Here is a 23762-nt window from a genome sequence, read left to right as displayed (position 1 = left end):
TACTTTTTATTTAATGAACAATATTTTGAGCAGATTGACGGCGTTGCTATGTGTAGCCTTTTGTCTCCATAGTAGCTAACCTTTTTATGGAAGACTTGGAGGAAAAAGCACTTCAGTCACTGTTGTTGAAACCTAAATGTTTCTGAAGATATGTGGACGACACTAACGTAATTTGGGCACATGGAGCACCAATGCTTCCTGCATTTCTGAAACACCGTAACTCCCTCCATCCCAGCATTTGCTTCACCACTGAAGTGGTGAAAAACGGAAACCTCCCAGTCCTAGATGTCTTGGTCCGCAGAAAAGAAGATGGTTCCTTCAATCACAGTGTGTTTTGCAAATCAACTCTCACTGACCGATATCAACGAGCTGCCATCTCCCATCTCAACACAGTAGCATGTTACGGACTCTCGTTCATAGGGCTAGAATTATCTCGGATGCAGGGAGCTTATCAGCAGAGCTTAGCAATCTTTGCTCTGTGTTTGTACAAAACGGGTACTTTGATTAACAGATTTGTAATCCATTAAAACCTGCATGCACTAAAGCTCAAGAACAACCAGAAGAAAGGGAGAACTCCACTAGGATAGTTTTTCTAGTGAAGGTTAATGACATGTCATTTAAGATTAGTAGGTTGTTCAAAGAACATCAAATAAAATGTGTCTTCTGCCCCCCAGCACAAGTGTAAACTATGCTGGGTTCTGTTAAAGTAACGTAGGTCTTAGGAGACCAGGGATATATAAAATCCCTTGCCAATGTGGGGAATCATACACTGGCCAGAAGTGTTGCACTGTTAAGGATAAAAGTCCTGAACATACAAAGTCAGACCAGATTGTGTCAGCTAGAAAAGTCTGCTGTGACTGAACACCGTCTTGACACAGGACACAGCATAAATTACAGAGAGACATAGATCCTTTCATGCACTTCCACGTACTGGGACTCCATCGTTACAGAAGCAGCCAAAATTCATTTAATTAACAACCTGATCAGTAGATACAGGCGATATGAGCTCAGGAAGGCATGGGAACTGGCATTGGCGATACTAAGGCACCGTCGGCCACAGATGAACAAATACAAGTCGACACAGATGGAGAAGCAAAGTGCCACAGTTGAAATGGGTGACAACAATACATGTACGATCCCTGGGCTACTATTTGCAGCCGCACTTTTCCTGCATTGCGAATGCAAAAACCGTGGCCCATTTCTCTAACAGGGGCACAGGATATCGCTGTGATCTATGATTCGTCTATGATGATGACATAGCCCCATCGCTCGGGGCCTGCACTTTTCTAGCGAGTTAGCTCGTGAACCAATGAAGCAGTTACTATATCGGGAAAGTCTCAAACAGCCCATAAGATTTATCTGTTCAGTGTCACTTTAGATATTACATCATGCTCATGTTTTGTGTCAATACAGTCATAAAATGTCACATACCTTTGTACAGCGTTCTTTGTGCAACCATGAATTCTTGCTGAGGTCATGTGGACTACCTGTTCAACATTAAGTTATCTGACAACTGCCTAAGAAGCCAAAAGCCAGTTCACAACGAACTAATAAATATTATTGTGGAACATTAATACATTGTATTCAAGTTATTAAAACATTATTTTACTTAAGCCAGTAACATTTAGCACCATTACAGCCAAAACTGAAATATGTTACTGATTAAACATTTAGAGGCACATTTAAATTGATCACTTACCTGTCACTCTGATCATCTTGTGGTACAACAGGAGGTGTGAGAAGACATTCCACAAGCACTGCTGCAGGTGTTGGTAACATATCATCAGCCATTTTCATGTGCCATAATCTAGATGAAAGGAAGGCAGGAGGAAAACAATTCCTTCCACAGATCACATTTTCAAACACTGGTGACAGTAGTAAGGATGAGAAACTGTCGTCACTACACTGCCTGCTCATGCTGCGCAAGAAGCATAAAAACTCTCTAGTCACTTCTGTTACTTTCGTTTTTTGAGAATTCTCTGATGTGATGAGAGATTTCATATGGTAAACTAATGACTCCCACACAACATTCAGCACTTCCTGTGCTTCTTTGTTTTTCCGGTATGCCACAATCAACACTGCAGAACATGCACAATAGAGGATCAGTGGGTGAAGCCGCAGAAACTGTGCTGGTGATTTAATTACAGCGACAGACAATTTTGGTGATTCAAACTGAAAATCATCTCTGCTCTCTGGTGCAGTAGGACACAAAACTTGTGCTAATCTATCAATGCAACCAGATCGAAAAATGTGGAAGTTTCTCTTCAGGCCAGAAAATGCATGTTTTCCATTGCCAGCAACAGAGCTGTTGCTAACAGAAAGATTGAAATGACTCAGATCAGTCTGATCAGGTATTCCAAAGTTGAATCTGAGAAATGCATTAAGAACTACACTGCAGTCATCACACAAAGGTGCTGCGCAGCAAACAAAGAACCAAAAAACCTCATGTTTCAAACGAATCAACTGTTCATTTTTGGTGTTGCTAATAACTAGTGGCTGTAGTAAAAGTTTCAGGTGCTTCTTAATATCTTGACCATTTGAAGCACACAACTTTTCAATTAGGTACTTCCAACATTTGAAAGCTGGAGCTCTGTCACTGCGTTTAAATGCTCTTTCTTCCACAGCAAGCATGCTGTTTGTCAACTGACTGTTCTGGTTTGACAGCAATTGATTTGCCAGAAGGTCCACCAGGAGGCACCATACGACTTCCCAGCTCGGTTCCACACGCTCAGGAGATTCAACAAGCTTTATTAGCTTAGGGCAGTAACTGAAAAAGTAAAAATTATTTTATTACTAAGGATATTTATAATATTTCCATAATAAATTTCTGTAAAATGACATGTAAAAAAAAAAAAAATATTATATCAACAAACATATCAAAGTATGTTTTTGAATCTTACTACTTGTTCAGTGGAACACACACACACACACACACACACACACACACACACACACACACACACACACACAGAGAGAGAGAGAGAGAGAGAGAGAGAGAGAGAGAGAGAGAGAGAGAGAGAGATTTCCTCCTCTGTACAGAAACAAGTCTTATTTCTCATAAATTATAAAAAGCAGCTTAACATCTTACGTTCTACCCATGTTGTGCAAATTCACATCTAAGGTAGTAACCACAGACTTGTTACTAACATCCTCATCAACAGTGAGTGATATTTCTGCTATAGGATTCAGTGATTAAAAAACCATTTTGAGAGAATTCAAGAGCCAATCGGCATAGTAAAACAATAAGGGTGAATGTAAAGTAAACAAGCAATAGAAAGTAACAGAAAGCTGAGTAAGTTGCAATGACGCTGAACAATGTGCAGAGCACACAAGTAGTTTCAAATGGAAACAACATCGCAAAAAGGTGCAGAAAAACACAAAGGTGGCTTTCATGAAAAGCATTTGTTGTACAACAGAAAAATACAAGACACTTTGAGGAAGAGGTACATTAGATGTTAAGAAGAAAATATTGACAAAAAAAGCAACAGATCTAACAGTCCTTTTGTTAGTTCTGATTTTCTTCCACAGAAAGATGTTCTCTTTTTCCATTCGCCTATTATTCTCATTATCTACAAACCACTTACTGGTTCATATCAACTTAATTAAGTTCACTAAAACTAGAAAATGGAGTAAATAGGGGATGAAATCAATGAAAATGCAATGACATGAAATAAAGTAAGTGAAAACTATTCAGAAATAATGAAACACTGTGTCACGTCTGGGTTTGAACTGAGAACTTTTATACTAATATATAAAACATTAACACTATCTAACCACAGCTCCAGGTCTAAGTGAAATTTTCATTGTCACTTGTGTTTCCTCCTATTACTTCCAAACATAAGAACTTTCCACGATGGGTATGAGGGAACAGCACCAGCGGTAGAATGGTTCTGATGGAGAACCAAGTCATCTGGACAAAATTGTCAAATGTACAGTAACACTATTTGTGTTTAATGTTAATACTTCCTACACCAGAAATTTGTAGCTTTACTGTGAAAAGCAGCCTCAGAGACTCTGTGACGTATCACATTCACCTTCCCTGGTTTTTGGTAGATTAGTCATGCGTATTGAAGTGAAGTCTAAAATGCGAATTTTTTTACACCTACCACCAAAGAATCTTATGCAGAAGTCATGAAGAGGGACGATTACCTGCACAGCACCTGATGCACCATTTCTGTTAAAGGCTTTACAGTTTGATGATACTTTGTTAGATGAAGTGTCACGTTTAGCACAGTACTATGAAGTCACACAAGTAGAGAAGGTTCGGCAGCTAGTGGTGACGTTGCAGCAGTACACAAACAACAGTGCATGGGTCCCTCGACATGTAAACAGTGGAAAAACTGTCTGTTAATCTATGCCACTGGACCTGCACTGTGATGCTTTCACACTTCCAGATAAATGCACTGCTATTCATTGAATCATACCTGGTTCTGGTTGCAATTGGCATGCAGTACTCAATAATCAAACAAAGCGACCTGTCTCGTGCATTAATTGCATTTCACTATGGACCTGTATAACATATGCCTTTACTACGACTAATTTTGTGTGTCCAACATATTTTAAAATTATGAAACTTTTGCAGTGAGCAGAAATCATACAACAAAACACTAATGGATGTTGATGTGCAAGATGTTACTTTTTTTATGGAGATGGTCCATTGCCTGGTCTTGCAACTGTGTGACCACTGTCTGCAGTTTTCCCTGCTTACTCCAATTTTGTAACGCTGAGACTTTGCTATATCCAACAGTATCACCCATGAACAGCTTCACTGAGCTTCTGACCTTATCCACCATATCATTGTACACATTATGAATAGAAATGGTGCTGCAATGCCTCATTGGGGTACACTAAAAGTCTCTGTCATCTAGTAAAAGACATTTGAGTTCTATCTACTAGGAAATCCTACATCTGATCGCAAAGTCAAATATTCCATACTCTCTTACACTGTTCACTGGGTGAAATTATGGAGGTGTATCTAATGTTTTCTGGAATTCAAACAACATAGCATCAAACTGCTATCTGCTGCTTTCTGGGTCTCTCAGGCAAACAGTGCGAACATTTGCACGAGACCACTGTTTGCAGAATCCATATTGTCTCCTATAGAGGAGATAAGCAGTCTTCACAAATTCTTTACATGTAAGCATGATGTGTGTTCAACAATTCTACAATAGACTGACATCAGAAATATAGGCTTGTAGTTACACATGTCCATCCAATGACCCTTCTGCAAAACAGGAATAATTTGTACTTTTTTCTAGTCATGTGAAAAGCTCTGTTGCTTCAGCATCCTATAACAGCTTACTGTTACAAGTGGAGCAAGTTCCTTCACAGAAGTAGAATCTTAGAACCACATTCAAGATATTCTTTGGGTTGTTAAAGGCATCTCCAATGCTTCTTGTTACCATCACATTTGCAGGAGTGAAACTTATGATTAAAAAACTTTTTGTAAGCATTGTGATTGATGGCTTTGTACAGTGACTTATTTTTCGTACCACTATCATAAAGAAAGTAGCTACTGCCTAAGACTGATGAATTACAGCTCCATACAAAGTTGAAGTAGAACTCAGATAAGCTTCCAACACGGTACCAGCTACCAACTTCATAAGTACTTCTCAAATTATCTTACAGTACATTCTATGTGGTGGGATATTACAGGTTTTCTCAGTGTGATTGAGGACTGGTGGTCTTCCAGGTATTCAATCAAATTGTTAAATCCATTTTATGTGCAATGTGGCTGATTCCGGTATGGTGCCTATCAAAAACCATACACACAGCCAGTGTACCATCTGTTGGCCAAAATGGTTAAACCATTTACATGCCATCAATATGCCCAAGGTTTGTACGAATTATCTAATTTTAGATTACACATTGTCGTCCCACCTCTTATGCCCAACTAACAGCACTAAAAGTACCAGACTCGAGCAAATGCATAACTTATGATGGTAGAATAATCCATAGATATACACAGACACTTGGGCGAGATATCTGGTTGTGGAATTCCTTCCAAACTGCCATACAACTATCAACTAAGCAACATTCAAGTACTTTGCTGCAGCTTGAAACTAAGAAAATATTACACTTGGGGTTATCAAATAATGGAGTTATGTAAGCAAGATGATATCAGTTGTTCAAATCTTTGTCACATATCAATCTAGGACTATCACTTGCACTTCACAATAAAATTTCTAAATATAGGCTTCAGAGCAAATGCTGTCACTAAAAAACAAGCAATGGTGGTTGGGAGAAATACAGGGTATCTGAATCTGTATATCAAAACTAACCCAGAAAAAAGAAAACACAATTCTAAATGGAATAATAAAAATGAACCGTCATTCAGCCAACTTGCGCAAGACATACTAGAAATTAATCTTAGAGGAATGAGTTTGACCTGCTTCCGGCTTATATCGCATATGTTTTTAACAAACAGGTTGATGGTGTGTCAAATGAAATTCTTTAACATGAAACCAGTTCACAGTCATATCTCGTACCACGGTAGAAAAATATTTGGGATAGATGGAGAGAATACTTTAACTCTATGGTGCATAGCAATTATAGCAATTCCCTTCTTTTTTTTTTTTTTTTTTTTAAAAAAAAAAAACCCTCACCTCACAAGCCTAACAAGAATTATGATTAGTTGTGGTAGTTTTCCATCTATTGAGGTCCAGTGTTGTTGTCGTTGTTGATTTGAGGTGAGTGGCACTCAACATCAAGGTCATCACTGCCCTGACAAAAGATCAGCATACCAATCTCATGGGTGGGGACGAAGGGCTGTCCCCACATATGAAGCAGTTTACAATGTATTAAAGTCTGCCTCCCTTCCCCACCAATTTAGGGATGAGGCCCGACAGTTCACAAACTTTCACCACTCTTTTATCACTGGAATTAGTGTCTGCGAAGATATGGGCAGATCTCCAACGAGACCGAGGGCTGCCCTAATATCAGTATATAGGGCACGTTGCCAAAACATGCTGAACTAAAAGTGGTGTGTCACAAACTTCACAGAGTGGTGGATCCTGCCGCTGGAGGAAGAAGCCATGTGCTAATGGGCTATGTACAATGCGCAGTCTGGTAAGCAGAACCTCCTTCCAGCGATATGGTAAGCAGAACCTCCTTCCAGCGATAAGGCCGACATGAAGTCTGCCATGCCTGTGTCGTCGATTTGAGTGACCCAGTTTGTTTTCCGTCACCTGCAACCATTCAGTCTCCCATCGATGGATGATGCGTCTGTGAGAAAATGAGATGATGGCATGCACCAGGATGGGACACTCATGCACAGCAACATCCCAACATGCTTCCTTGGCGGCTTTGTCAGCCATTTCGTTTCCCTGTATCCCGATGTGGCCAGGTATCCAGCAAAAGATCGCCACCTTGCCACAGTGTTGGAGCTGCTGCAAAGAGTCATGGATAAGCTGAATCAGCTGGTCTACTGGATGCACTTGGTGAAGTGCTTGCAGTGCACTAAGCGAGTCTGAACAGAAAAGAGACCTTGAACAGTGACGTCTGAATCCTCTCCAGTGCCATCAGAATGCCATATAATTCCGCATCATAATTTTTAAATTGTTCTGGAAGATGCACTGTAAAAACCCTATCAGGGAAAACAGCAGAACAACCAAGGACATTCTGTTGCTGGGATCTATCTGTTTAAACAATGATAAAACTGTGGTACGTACTTAAAATGGATGAAAACAAAGTTGTAAAAACATATTTTGGAGTCAAGTTTTCTTGTACTGTGTCAACCTTAAAATCACTTTGGGCCTCTGAAGATATCAAGGCCCATATTCTGGTGCACTGTCCCACTTTGATTGCTCAGCGACGAAATCTTGGGTTACCGGACCGTTGCTGCACATTTTATCTGACAACACCTCATTGTCTGATTTAGCTTTACATTTTATCTGTGAGGGTGGGTTTTATCATTTGATCTAAGTTTTAGGCGCATGTCCTTTGTCCCTCTGTGTCCTCCACCCTAGTGATTTTAGGGTGGAGGTTTTAATGTGTAGCAGAGTGGCTGGCTTTTCCTTTTTATTCTCGTGGTCGGCCAGCCACTGTAATCTGCTTTCTTGTTTTACTCTCTTCTGTTTCTAGCATCTCCCTGTTGTTTTCTTATCCTTTTTTATTCCTTTTAGTGTTTGTTGCCTTTCCGTCATTCTTGTGGATTTTCCTTTCTTTCTGTTTTTCGTTTTATGTCTCTTGTGTTTTATTCTCACACTTGTGGAATTGTCTTATTAGGAACAAGGGACCGATAACCTCGTAGTATGGTCTGGGGGTAATTCTGCGACGCAGAGGCTCGAGTCAAGTGCTTGGCAATCGCGTTTGTGTTGGTACATAACATGCCGTTTATGGTAACACCACGAAAACCTGTTGGGGTCTGGTACCCGAAAAGACGTTTGATCTTTGCCCAGACTAGGGAAGGTGATGTATGGCACCCAATGATCGAGACATGTCTCTCCCAACACTCCTGCTTTCGTCGTTTGATAAGTTGGCAAACGCGTGCACAGAGCCGTTTAAAGGCTATGAGGTGCTCCAGGGAAGGGTTCTGCTTGTGCTGCTATAGAGCTCACTAAAGCTCCTTAATTGCTTCAGCAACTTCCGGTGACCAACCCCACAAGGGGTTATGTGCATTAAAATCTCCCAGAAGTAGGAAAGGTTTAGGGAGTTGATCCATCAGTGAAATACATTCAGGGATACTGCACCATCTGGAGGAAGATGTTCATTGCATACAGTTATTTCTTGCATGTCCTTATTCTGACAACCACAGTTTCAAATGGGTTTGAAGAGGCACTGTGTCACTACAGACTGGGTTTAGGACACAAACGTAAACTCCCGCTGACATTCGATTATAGTCACTACGGTTCCTGTAATATCCCTTATAGCCACGGAGAGCAGGGGTCCGCATTGCCGGGAACCAGGTTTCCTGGAGGGCAATCCAGATAGCAGATGTAAAGCTTAACAGTTGGGCCCAGGAAGGTATCCTCACCCAAGAGATGGAGAATGTGTGGGACTGAAATGTGACGACGAGAAAATGGGCTAAAAATCTCAATGCCCTATGGACACAAAGCACCATGTCAGGCGCCCTTCCCCAATTGGCTCGCTCTTCAGGAAAATTTTGAAGAATGGATGTCAAACCCTAAAGTGGACCATCACATAAAGGCCGAAACGTGTGAAACTCCTTTTAGTCACCTCTTACGACAGACGACGGCCCTATTCTAATACCCAGAGCCACAGGGGGAAGTCCAGCAAGGGACTGGGACACGATGTGGTGAAGAGGAAGTGCGAGGAAATGAAACTTCTGCAGCAGTAAGGATAACGTTTGTGAGAGAGTCCACCTGGTCATCACAACTGAGGAAATCTTGTTCTGCAAAGGTCGCCAGAGAGGAGTAAAGCTGCTAGTCAGCCTTAGTAAGTTGCCATAAGGGCATGCATGTGGAAGGGGCAGGAGTTAGCAGGTAGAGAGCACACGAGAAATGATCGCTCGAGTAGGTGTCAGAACGAGCCACTCAAGACGATGGGCAAGCTGGGCAGTACAAAAGGATAGATGTTGTTGTTGTTGTTGTTGTTGTTGTGGTCTTCAGTCCTGAGACTGGTTTGATGCAGCTCTCCATGCTACTCTATCCAGTGCAAGCTTATTCATCTCCCAATACTTACTGCAACCTACATCCTTCTGAATCTGCTTAGTGTATTCATCTCTTGGTCTCCCTCTACGATTTTTACCCTCCACGCTGCCCTCCAATGCTAAATTTGTGATCCCTTGATGCCTCAGAACATGTCCTAGATCCAAATGGGAATAGGTGTGTGGTGTGGTAGCCAAGCACGAACCCACCAAAGAGTGGCGAGCCCACTGAGGGGTGGGGGTGGGTAGGGAGGGGGTGTATCTATGGGGTGTTGCTGGGGTGAGGAGGAAGATGGACTCAGGTTAGAGGTTCTGGGGAGGACCTATGGATTTCAGTAGGGACTTGAGGTTATGTTGGACTTCAAGGATGGGATCACTGGCTGAGCTCGTAGGTGGAGGAGTCAGAAGTTAGTTGGAGGCATTCCACTAGGTAGTCACTCTGACTCATCACAACAGTGCTGGAGCCTTAGTCTCCAGGAAGGATAATTAGGGTCTGGATCTGTTTTCAGGTTTTGTATGGTTGTCTTTCTTTTGTCGAAAGATTAGTGTTCTTAGAAAGGACCTGGGGAAGGATGGTGAGGTCACGTTGGAGATAAGGAATTATTGGGAGTGGACTAGGGAATAGTTTGCTGGAAAGGGGAGTGGCACAGTTGGATGGTTGTCTGAACTAGGAAACACAAGGTTCAATGTTGGGCTTTGGTTGGATATAACGGTGGCCAAGAAGTGTATCCACCAAGGAGAGTAGATCTTTGACAATTCCAACATGGTTAAATTTGGGGGTAGGGTTTAAGGTTGGGCCCTCTGACAGGACAAACTTCTGTGGGGCTGAGGTTTTTGGTGTAGAGATTAACAACAGTGTTTTGGATTTGCTTGGGTTCTAGGTTTTGTGGGGCATTGGGAGGGGCTTTTTGAGGATGTGGTAAATTGAATGGTTCAGCTAGGCAAGGTCTGAGTGCTACAAGGGGTTGACAAGGGGACCATTGGGAGAAAGATGGGTGTTGATGGATAGTGATCCCTCAAGGTGGGAGTAGAATGTCGACAGGTTAGATAATTTATACAGGTGACGTCTGGAATGCTTCTCCAGGTGTTGTACAAGGGGTTCTATTTTGGAAATGATGTGTATGTACTGAGAATTGCACACTGACAGTATCTTGCAGAGCGAATATTCTGCTACCACCTCCAAGAATCAGCTACAAAGAAGTGCCCCTTGTCACCCAGTATCACTCTTTGAGGAACAACTGTGCCGTATCCTTTGATTATCTGTCATTATGCCCTGAAATGAAGGATATTCTACCGAAGATCCTTCCCACTCCTCTTGAAGTAGTGTTCTGTACCCACCAAAAATACAGAAAATCCTTGTCTATTCCTATGCTACTCCTATTTCAAACTCCTTGCCACAATGACCACAGCCCAGTGCAAGACGAAGATGTAAGAAGTGGCCAATCCACCCAACCAGCACTTCCTACTCCAGCCCTGTCACAGGCTTATCCCATCCCATCAAAGACTGGGCCAACTGCAAAAGCAGCCAAATCATACACCAACTCTGCTGCAAACACTATATGTCTTTATGATGGTATGAATACCAACCAGCTGTCCACTAGGATAATTGACAACTGCCAAACTGCTGCCGAGAATAAAGATGACCACCCGGTGGAACAACATGCAGCTGAGCACAACATGCTCAATTTCAATTGCTGCTTCACACCTGGAGCAATCTGGATCCTTCCCTCCACCACCAGCTTCTGTGAACTAAGCAGATGGGAGTTACAACTGCTCTGCTCCCATTATCATCCTAGCCTCAATCTTGGGTAACCCACTGCACCAGCACCCTCTGCCCACCAGTTTCCCCTTCCTCTGTCCTGTCACCCGCTACCAAATCATATTCCCACGTCACCTTTAGTGTGTGCCACTTCCCACCGGCCACAACAATCATGCCATCCCATATACCTGCCCCTCCTCCCTTCTGTATTCCTAACCAGTAAACTGCCTGCCTCCCTTGGAGATGCTAGCCACCCACCCTCAGTCATCCTCCCTGCCTCTTCTCCCCATATCCATCCCACCTAACACTACCTCCATCACAACCAGTCCACCCATATTTTTGGCACTGTTAGTCTAGCTGGCACCACGTAGGGGCAAGGTGGGTGTGTGTGTGTGTGTGTGTGTGTGTGTGTGTGTAAACTGTTTCCGACTGAAACTTGCCTTACAATTAAAAATACATTAAATGGCAGCTTTGTGTGTTACAATATATCACTTCTAAGGCTTCATTAACAACTAAAATTAAGCTCTCTACTTTTGCAGGACGTTTCTAATAGCTCAACTGAACCACAGCTTGCCTTTCCCATTCCCCAAAATCTTGCTTGGTGCAGACAGAAGTGAAAATGTATAATATTCTTGAAAATCATTCACTGATACTTCCAGAGAAATGTTTATGGTCACTGCTTGAGTAATTATTATTATTTTTATTCTTGTCACACTTACTGGGCAGTAATATTTTCCTCTCTCCTCCTTTTAACATCATTAGCTCTGATACCACATGGCTATTGGTTTCTTTCAATATATATACTGAATCTAATAGCTGTGGTATTTTTGTCAACAGGTAACCTAAGACGTTGCTAGAGTTAGTTATTTAAGAAACTGCTCAACGCAATTACTGCCAAGTAGTTTAGTATAATATTACATGAAACTCTGTGCTTGACCCAAATTTAATCAGACAAACCTTCCAGTGCATAGCTGGCAACTGGTGTGTCCCATAATTATCACTGCACTATCAGGAAATGTAGCCACAAACTTCCCAAAGCCTTGCCCCTACAGTTCCTGTGTCACCTGATCCATAAATGAATCCTATCATCTCCGTCTGAACCTACCTTCGCCTAAAATATTTCCCATCTGGAATATGTGGAATTATCTTTGGTTTATCATTAATTTATTTATATTTAAAATTAGACTACCACATTAAGAACACTTTACTTTTCCAACAGTTGAACAGTAATAAGCATAAACTAATAAAACATTCACGGTAAATTTGCACTTACACCAATGTAATTGAGTGCTGACACAGAACTCTTCAAATTATGAATAAACTGACAGACAGCACTACCTGGTTTATATCTTTAATAGCAATATTTTAAATTTTGTCAGTGGTCAAATTGTACTATTAGATCCCAAAAAATTAACTTAACCCTCATTGACAGTGGCACCAATGAGGTGACCACTAAGGCAATTTTTAGACAAGACGTGATAAATTCCTTGTTCAGCTATTAGAAGCATCATCCCTATAATCATTCCAAACTGCTGAAAACAATACAATACAATAAATCTTAACAATAAAATGTTAAAATTAATCCCAAAACATCAAATGTTCTGTTGGTGCATTGTGTCAACTGTTGTTATTAGACAATCTGGAATGTGAAGAGGTTTCCAGCAACACCAACACTACTGACTTACTCATTATGAGCTTGAGAACAACTTTCTGCAAATAATCAAAATTGAGTGTCAATCAATTATTCAGACATTAGATGTGTGTTAAAATACATTATAATGAACAAACAACACACTGGCATTCTATTTACTGACAATCAACTTCTGCAAAGCAACAGTACCTTCATCAGCTGTAAGATTCATCAATATTCTTCAACCAATATATGTAGTAAAACAGTTCTTACCATTTACCAAGTAGTTATAAAAGAAACGGAGGAAAATAACTTAACCAAATGCTGACAGACTAATTTGACAGTTTCACTTACTCTGACTTTATTTGTTTCTTCAGTTCAGGAGAACATATAAAATCCTTCGTCCAGCCACTAGCAGCAAAACACGTCCACATTGAATGCAAACCATGTACTGCAGATTTCTGAATGTCGTCGTCGTTATCAAACACAAATGACAACAATATTTCCACCCACTCACTGAGTGTCTCATTATTTACAGGATTCACACCCATATGCTTCACATTGCTAAAAATTCTGAACACCGTCCTTAATGTTTGTTGCCGAAGATCAGTTAGAACACTGTCAGAACTACCCCTCATATTCATGCATTTTAATATTACACCTATGTACTTCGCAAAATTTGGTGCACTACCCAAGTTTTCCCACATAACACTTTTATCACAGAGATTCAGGCATTTCATTAGTCTAACCAGCTTATCTGGCAAGCCCTCTTTTCCATCAGAAAACTTATCCTCCGATTTCCTCTCATTGGCTTCTCTGTTACCATTATTAGAAGCAAGCAATTCTGGTTCACCAGTATGTACAACCGCACAGATAATGTTCAGCAAATGTGAGGTCAGTGGAAATGTGTCCTTCAATTTTAAAATGTCAGAAATTGCAGATTCTAAGACATCAAGGACAGCATTAGAGCATTCATTTGGATAAGTCTCTAAAAACTTTATAACTGCACTCAGAAAACGAGTTAACAGATCTCCATCATTTTTTATGCACCGAAGTGTATCAAACCTGAAAGGAAGAAAAACATTATCAATAATCATTGCAGACCATAATAAGTAAACAAATATATAAAAACACTAACTGTTCCCCACAGCTGCACTTGCGTATCAGTAATTTTGGTATGATGAATTATAGCAAGTAAGTAAGCTATTGCATGTGCAATAATATCAGCTACCTTCACATGTCTGCCTGTTCAAGTAAGCATAGTTTATGATGGGTGACTCCTCCCTCAACTCATGACAAAGTGACACGCACAGTGTCGTTGCCGAGCACTGCATGTGAAGGGGCACGGGCAAAAGCACACGTCTATGCAACGTGCTACTGAAGCAGCTATACATCATACAACATGTTCATTATGCAACATATTTAATAATTTTTTTAACATAGTTTACATTCACTGAGGCAAAAAAAGTGTTACAGTCTCTACTCCATCCTTTTAGGGGTCGACTTTCTTTTTTAAACTTTCTGAAGTAGTCTATGTTCTTCCTCGGTGTTCAAGGTACATCCATAGCAAATTTCATCTAGATTTGATTTTGGTCAGCAGTTTAGTTGTGAAATGTAACAGAGAGAGTTATTTTTGTATTTATAATATTAGCTTGGATAGTACTGGAAAGTTCTATATGGAACACAAATAACTGAAGGCACTGCCATGTAGCTGAACCACTGAACAGTGGCAAGAACATAAACAAGACAGAAAACATTGATGAGCTTTCAGATAATGTCCTCCTCCAGAGAGAATTGAATACCAAAATCACATGCATAAACACATACAAGCATTGCTACAGTATACTACTTCTGCAACCGAAATGAGGTGATGGGTTGTATTTAGGTGGAGTGGGTGAGAGGAGCAAGGTGGTAGAGAGTGGAGGGAAGGTCAACAGCTAGGAAGGAGAGAAAGCAAGGGAATGGTATAAAGTTTCTTGACACTGGGGGAGGAAACACAGCATAGGCAAGGAAATTGTGAAAGGACGGAGTGAGCTGGAGTGGTGGAGAATGAAGTATACAACAGTTGGAGAGGCAGACTGCAATGCAAAAAGTTGAGTTTTGATTGGTGGAGTGAGGAAAGAATCAGGGAGAAACAAGTGGAGAAGGACGTGAGAAATGGCTTTCAAAACAGTTGTCTGAATGTTTCTTGAGCACTGTTCACCAGCGTGACTCTTAACCAGATAGGACTGATACAGAAGATCAAAGGAAGGACACCACATTCTGTGAGCAGTTTGTTTCCTAACCAGCAGAGCATTAGGAAGACGCACATCAAACGGCCAGTGGCAGATCCTACAAGAGAGGTGATGTAAATCATGGGAAATTTCACTGTTAACATTCCTAGCTCATACAGAGGTTCACAGATTACCTGTATTTTCGCACATCATTTGCAAATGGAGCAGGAAAGGTTGGTTGGTTGGTTGGTTTAAAGGTGGGAGAAGCGACAAAACTACGAGGTCATCGGTCCCTTGTTCCAAATAAAACAATGCCGCAACCGTGAGAATAAAACGGATGAAACATAACACAAAATGGAAAGAAAGGAAAAGCCACAAGAACGAAGGGAAGGCAACGAACACTAAAAGTAACAAAAGAGGACACGAAAACAACAGAGGCGCTACAAACAGAAGAGAGTAAAACATGAAAGCAGATTACAGTGGCTGGCCAACCATTAGAATAAGAAGGGAAAGCCAGCCACTCTGCAACACATTAAAACCTCCACCCTAAAAGCACTAGGGTGGAGGACACAGAGAGACAAAGAACATGCGCTAAAACTTACATAGAAGTATAAAACCCACTCTCACGGATAAAACGTAAAATTAAAGCTGCTGTGGAGGCACTGTCAGCCAACACCGAAGGCAGGGCGCCAGGAAAGTTCAAAGTCTGCCGCAGAGCAGCTAAAAGTTGGCAGTCCAGCAAGAGGTGGACGACTGTCATTTGAGAGCCACAGCGACACTGAGGTGGGTTCTCGCGACGGAGTAGGTAACCATGCGTTAGCCACGTATGGTAAATGAGGAGCCGGCAGAGGACAACTGATTCCCTGCAAGAGGCCTGCCTGGAAGACTTCCACACATTCATAGTCTCCTTAACGACACACAGTTTGTTGTGCATGCTGTTAGCCCAATCCGTCTCCCAAAGCCAGAAAACCCTGTGGTTTAAGACAGAATGCAGGTCAGCTTCGGAGATGCCTATCTCCAGAAGCGGTTTCTGCGTCGCCTGTTTAGCCAGCCTGTTGGCAAGTTCGTTGCCGGGGATTCCAACTTGTCCTGGGGTGCACACAAACACCACGGAACAGTGGGACTGTTCCAGGGCATAGGTGGACTCCTGAATGGACGTTACCAGAGGGTGGCGAGGGTAGCACTGGTCGATAGCTTGTAGGCTGCTCAATGAGTCAGTACACAGGAGAAATGACTCGCCAGGGCATGAGCAGATGTACTCAAGAGCATGAGATATGGCCGCCAGCTCTGCAGTGAAAACATTGCAGCCAATTGGCACGGAGTGCTGCTCAATATGTCCTCCATGAACATATGGGAAGCCTACGTGACCATCAGCCATTGGGCCGTCAGTGTAAACCACTTAAGAGCCCCGTAACATGTCAAGAATCGAGAGGAAGTGACAGAGGAGAGCGGCGGGCTTAACAGAGTCCATAGGGCCAGGCAAAATGTCCAGACGAAGCTGCGGCCGAGGCATACACCATGGAGGTGTATGTGAACGGACCGCAAGTGGAGGTGGTAAAGGGAAGGACTCCAGTTTGGAGAGAAGGGACTGCACGTGAACCGCAATCGTTAGCCCTGATCTGGGTCGCCGATGGGGGGAGATGGACTTCCGTGGACGGGAAAGAGAGACGGTAATTCGGATGCTCAGGGGAACTATGAATGTGTGCTGTGTAACTGGTGAGCAGTTGCACACATCTGATCTGCAGTGGAGGGACACCAGCCTCCACCAGGACGCTGGTCACCAGACTCGTCCTAAAAGCTCCTGTCACTAATCGAACCCCACAGTGGTGCACAGGGTCGAGTAAACGCAATGCTGAAGGTGCTGCCGAAGCATAAACCACACTCCCATACTCAATTCGGGATTGGACAAGGGCTCTGTAGAGCTGCAGCAGCGTAGAGTGACCTGCACCCCAATTGGTGTTGCTCAGGCAATGGAAGGCACTGAGGTGCTGCCAACACTTCTGCTTCAGCTGACAAAGATGAGGGAGCCAAGTCAATCCAGTGTCAAAAACCAGTCCTAGGAATTGATATCTCTCCACTACAGTGAGTGAATAATCATTAAGGTAAAGTGCGGGTTCCGGATGAATGGTACAACGCTGACATAAGTTTATGACACACGACCTTGCAGCTGCAAACTGGAAGCTGTGGGATAAAGCCCATGACTGCGCTTGTGGATGGCTCCCTGGAGGCACTGCTCAGCAACAACAGTACTGGAGAAGCAGTATGAAATGCAGAAGTCGTCTGAATTCAGAGAAAGTAAGACGGAGGGCCCTATAGCTGCTGCTAGACACTCAATACAGAGCCCTGCAGGACTCCATTCTCCTGGGTATGAATAGAACTATGGGAGTCACCAACTTGGACATGGAAAGTACGGATTGACAGGAAGCTTTGGATAAAAATCGGGATTGGTCACCAGAGACCCCATTCGTACAATGTGGCAAGGATATGACGACGCCAAGTCGTATCGTCTGCTGTACATAAGTCAAAAAAGACAGGAATCAGGCGTTGCAGTCTGGAAAAAGCTGTTTGGATGACAGACTCGATGGACACAATATTATCAGTAGTAGAGCGACCCTGGTGGAAGCCGCCCTGACAGGGAGCCACCAGGCCACATGACTCCAGGACACACCCCAACTGCTAACACACCATACTTTCAAGCAGCGTACAAAGAATGTTGGTGAGACTGATGGGCCGATAGCTATCCACATCCCACTAGTTTTTACCGGGTTTGAGCACTAGAATGATGGTGCTCTCCCGCCATTGTGATGGAAAGACGCCATCACACCAGGCCCAGGAGCTGTGTCGGGACAATGTGCAAGGGTACTGAAGAGCTCCAACTCTGTAAATGGGGCGTTATAGGATTCACTGTTGCATGTAGTGAATGAGAGGACTTAACTTCCAGCCGCCATTTGGCAGTGCGAAAGGCTGGGGGTAATTCTCCGACGCAGAGGCTCGAGCCAAGTGCTCGGCAATCACGTTTGTGTTAGTAGATAACATGCTGTTTATGGTAACATCAGGAACACCTGTTGGGGTTTGGTACCCGAAAAGACGTTTGATCTTTGCCCAGACTAGGGAAGGTGAGGTTTGGCACCCAATGATCGAGACATATACCTCCCAACACTCCTGTTTTCGTCGTTTGATAAGTTGGCGAACGTGTGCACGGAGCCGTTTAAAGGCTATGAGGTGCTCCAGGAAAGGGTGCCGCTTATGCTGCTATAGAGCTCGCCAAAGCTCCTTAATTGCTTCAGCAACTTCCGGTGACCACCAAGGGACTGCCATGCATGAGGGGAGCACCCTAAAGAGTGAGGGATCGCATTTTTTGCCACAGAAACAATTATTGTTGTCACCTGCTCAACCACCACATCGAAGTTACTGTGTGGGGGAGATTCAATGGTGACAGCAGAGGTGAAATTTTTCCAGTCTGCCTTGTTTAAAGGGCATATGGGCAGGCATCCGTGGGCCTGATGCCGGGGCAGTGACAGGAAGATGGGGAAGTGGTCACTACCACACAGGTCATCATGTGCTCTCCAGTGAATAGATGGGAGAAGTCCTGAGCTGCAAATTGATAATTCAATGGCAGAATAACTACCATGAGCCACACTGAAATATGTGGCGGCCCCAGTATTGAAGAGGCAGAGGTCGAACTGAGACAGTAAAGTTTCAACATCTTTGCCTCGGCCAATAAGCACAGTGCCACCCCACAATGGGTTATGGGTGTTTATATCTCCCAAAAGTAGGAAAGGTTTATGGAGTTGATCAATGAGTGCAATACATTCAGGGATACTGCACCATCTGGAGGAGGATATACATTGCATACAGTTATTTCCTGCATTGTCCTTGTTCTGACAGCCACAGCTTCATAACGAGTTTGAAGGGGCACAGTGTCACTACCGATTGAGTTTAGGACAGAAACGCAAACTTCACTTGACACTCTACTATAGTCACTACAGTTCCTGTAATATCCCTTATAGCCGCAGAGGGCAGGGGTCAGCATTGCCGGGAACCAGGTTTCCTGGAGGGCATTGCAGATAGCAGGTGTAAAGCTTCACAGTTACCGTAGCTCAGCCCGGGCCCGCAGGGAGAGCATGGCTTTGATGTCTGACCTGACCTCATGAGCATTTTTGGTCCTGGAGAACCTTTCTCAAACCACTGTGAAGATTGAATCTCGGTCTGAATATCATTACTGTAGACCCACATCTCCTCAACAGTTCTGATTCTCGTAAGGAACATCTGCCCAATCCCAAAACTCATCACAGATTGCAAAGGCGAAGGTGTTTCTGGTCTTCCCGCACAGGCCGTGGGACGAACTTGGCGGCAACACAATGCATTCGAAGATGCTGCATTAGGATTTCACGACATGATCCAACTGAAATACTACATTATTCTGCAATCTCTCGGACAGTCAGTCTTTGATTGGCATTCCTGACATGAGTGTCATGCGTAGACTTTGAAGCGCATCTTAAACGAGGGTGATCTTTAAATTCCATCAGTCCATTTTTATACCGTGTGAACCATTCAAACCAATGATTACATCTTAATCACCCATCACTGTAAGATTCCTGCATCATTTGGTGTCTCTCTGTAAAGATTTTCTTGAGTTCCACGTAATATGTAACAGATGCATTGCTCCTCTAACTCTGGCATCTCGAAAATGACAAACTGTGCCACACAGCACTGAATAATAATAGACGTACAACGAACTTCCAGCACGTACACATTAAACACGAGCGTGTGAACTGATGCCAACGGGATTTTGCTCCAACATGCCATAGGTGCACAAAATTATGGATGTTCCAAAATTTTTTGGACAGACCTCGTATGTGTGACAAATTATACATTTTGGCAATAATTCCAAGGATCTGGAGAATTAGGAAAACCAAGAAATAAATTTCCATTCCGGATTATATGATGTGGTCTTCAGTCTAAAGATTGGTTTGATGCAGCTCTCCATTCTACTCTATCCTGTGCAGTCCTCTTCATCTCCGAGTAACTGCTGCAACCTACATCCTTCTGAATCTACTTACTGTACTTACCTATTGGTCTCCCTCTATGATTTTCACCCTCCACATTTCCCTCCAAAATTAAACTGGTGATCCCTTGATGCCTCAGAATGTGTCCCACCAATCGAACCCTTCTTTTAGTCAGGTTGTACCACAATTTTCTCTTCTCCCCAATTGTATTCAGTACCTCCTTACTACTATGTGATCTACCCATCTAATCTTCAGCATTCTTCTGTAGCACCACATTTTGAAAGCTTCTATTCTCTTTTTATCCAAACTATTTACTGTCCATGTTTCATTTCTGCAGATGGCTACACTCCATACAAATACTTTCTGAGAAGACTTCATGACACTTAAAAACTATATTCAATGGTAACAAATTTCTCCTCTTCAGAAATGCACTTCTTGCCATTTCCAGTCTACATTTTGTATTCTCCCTACTTCGACCATCATCAGCTATTTTGCTTCCCAAATAACAAAACACATCTATTACTTTAAATGTCTCATTTGCTAATCTGATTCCCTCAGCATAATCTGATTTAATTTGACTACAACACATTAGCCTTTTTATCTTTTGTTGATGTTCATCATATATCCGCCTTTCAAGACATAGTCCATTCCATTCAACTACTCTTCCAAGTCCTTTGCTGTGTCTGACAGCAAATATCAAGGTTTTTATTTCTTATCCCTGAACTTTAATTCCTACACCAAATTTTTATTTTGTTTCCTCTACTGTTTGCTCAATATAGAGGTTGAATAACATTAGGGACAGGCTATAACCCAGTCTCACGCCTTTCTCAACCACTGCTTCCCTTTCATGCCCCTCAACTCTTATAACTGCCATATGGCTTCTGTACAAATTGCAAATAGCCTTTCACTTTCTGTATTTTACCCCTGCCATCTTTGGAAATTTGAAAGAGAATTCCAGTCAACATTATCAAAAGCTTTCTACAAATGCTATAAACTTAAGTTTGCCTTTCCTTAACTTAGCTTCTATGAGAAGTCATGGTGTCAGTACTGCCTCGCGTGTTCCTACATTTCTCCGGAATCCAAACTGATCTTCCCTGTGGTTGGCTTCTACCAGTTTTTCGATTCTTCTGCAAAGGATTCATGTTAGTATCTTGTAACTGCGACTCATTCAACTAATAGTTTGATACTTTTCATATCTGTCAGCACCTGCTTTCTTTGGAATTGGAATTATTATGTTCTTCTTGAAGTATGAGGATATTTCGCAATCTCGTACATCTTGCTCACCAGATAGAAGAGTTTTGTCATGGCTGGCTCTCCCAAGGCTATCAGCAGCTCTAATGGAATGCTGTCTATCCCAGGGCCTTGTTTCAATGTAAGCCTTTCAGTGCTTTGTCAAATTCTTCATGCAGTATCATATCTCCCTTCTCATCTTCACCCAAGTCCTCTTCCACTTCCATAATATTGCCCTCAATTTAATCCTCCTTGTATAGACCCTCTATATACTCTTCCACCTTTCTGCTTTTCCTTCTTTGCTTAGAAATGGTTTGTCATCTGAGCACTTATTCATACAGCTGCTTCTCTTTTCTCGAAAGGTCTCTAATTTTCACGTGGGCAGCACCTATCTTACATCATCTTAAGCATATATTGCTAGTTTGATATATGCTCCCACATCCTAACATTTGTCCTCTAGCCATTCCTGCTTAACAATTTTGCACTTCCTCTCAATCTCATTTTTAGACACTTTTATTCCCCTTTCACCTGCTTCATTTGTTGCATTGTTATGTTTCTCCCTTTCCTCAATAAAATTCAATATCTCTTGTGTTATCAAAGAATTTCTGCTAACCCTCAACTGTTTACCTACTTCAGCCTCTGCTGTCTTCACTATTTCATCTCTCAAAGCTATCCATTCTTCATCTAATTTATCCCTTTCTCCTCTCCTTGTCAATAGTTCCCTAATGCTCCCTCTGAAACATAAATATACACTCCTGGAAATTGAAATAAGAACACCGTGAATTCATTGTCCCAGGAAGGGGAAACTTTATTGACACATTCCTGGGGTCAGATACATCACACGATCACACTGACAGAACCACAGGCACATAGACACAGGCAACAGAGCACGCACAATGTCGGCACTAGTACAGTGTATATCCACCTTTCGCAGCAATGCAGGCTGCTATTCTCCCATGGAGACGATCGTAGAGATGCTGGATGTAGTCCTGTGGAACGGCTTGCCATGCCATTTCCACCTGGCGCCTCAGTTGGACCAGCGTTCGTGCTGGACGTGCAGACCGCGTGAGACGACGCTTCATCCAGTCCCAAACATGCTCAATGGGGGACAGATCCGGAGATCTTGCTGGCCAGGGTAGTTGACTTACACCTTCTAGAGCACGTTGGGTGGCACGGGATACATGCGGACGTGCATTGTCCTGTTGGAACAGCAAGTTCCCTTGCCGGTCTAGGAATGGTAGAACGATGGGTTCGATGACGGTTTGGATGTACCGTGCACTATTCAGTGTCCCCTCGACGATCACCAGTGGTGTACGGCCAGTGTAGGAGATCGCTCCCCACACCATGATGCCGGGTGTTGGCCCTGCGTGCCTCGGTCGTATGCAGTCCTGATTGTGGCGCTCACCTGCACGGCGCCAAACACGCATACAACCATCATTGGCACCAAGGCAGATGCGACTCTCATCGCTGAAGACGACACGTCTCCATTCGTCCCTCCATTCACGCCTGTCGCGACACCACTGGAGGCGGGCTGCACGATGTTGGGGCGTGAGCGGAACTTTTATGAATTGTGAATCACATGCAGTATTCTCTTCACCATCAGAATAATACGAATATAAACATTTTCCCATGTATTCTTTCATGTTTGCTGCTATCTCATTTATATCCTGTCTGCCTAATAAACTACAAAACTATAGTCAGACAACAGCAAACACGGAAGAATATACATATCATGCCATGTTTATATTCGTATTATTCTTACGCCAAATAGTGATACAGTCAGAAACGAAGCAAGACAACTAACTAGATTTTTAAATCTAAGATGGCTCTAATTTATGTGCAGAATGTAATGTACTAAAGAGGCGTCTGCAAAGATTTTCAAACGAAGAAAATTTTTCGCTAAACTCTCCTTCACAACATCTTCTATCACACACAGTCTATTATTTGGTTCTTGTTGATTATTATCAAGGAAAGCAGCAGTCTCTTGCCATTGTTTCGCTAATGAGACGATTCCTCTCTCTCTCTCTCTCTCTCTCTCTTTTTAATTTGGAAGCGGCGGTAGTGCGCACAAAAGCAAGACATGCCGCGAACGGTGACAGGTCATAAACACTCATTATCAAAATGCGACAAACAATGCATGACACAGTACAATAATGCATTTTCAGCTTAGAGTGACGTAAACACCTATAACAAAGAGAACGACACTTATCAGATCAAAGAAAAATAAGCAATCAATTCAAACCAGATGAAGCACGTGAAAAAGGAAGGGTACCCGTATAAATACGGACGGAGCGCCTGACGCATAGCAATGGCT

General features: G+C 42.7%; 1 protein-coding gene across 1 annotated transcript in view; it reads right to left on the bottom strand.

The window, feature by feature from the left end:
* Positions 1-23762, bottom strand: part of LOC126474234 (uncharacterized) — a 70737-nt gene that overhangs the window by 40398 nt on the left and 6577 nt on the right. Inside the window, exons 3-4 of the mRNA XM_050101698.1 lie at positions 13351-14061; positions 1700-2767 (exon numbers count right to left, since the gene is read on the bottom strand). Of these exons, the coding sequence (XP_049957655.1) occupies positions 1700-2767; positions 13351-14061 (1779 nt within the window). The remainder of the gene's footprint in view (positions 1-1699; positions 2768-13350; positions 14062-23762) is intronic.

This window comes from Schistocerca serialis, chromosome 4, assembly GCF_023864345.2.
Source record: "Schistocerca serialis cubense isolate TAMUIC-IGC-003099 chromosome 4, iqSchSeri2.2, whole genome shotgun sequence".
Classification (NCBI taxonomy): domain Eukaryota; kingdom Metazoa; phylum Arthropoda; class Insecta; order Orthoptera; family Acrididae; genus Schistocerca; species Schistocerca serialis.
This window is presented reverse-complemented; position numbering and strand designations above follow the sequence as displayed.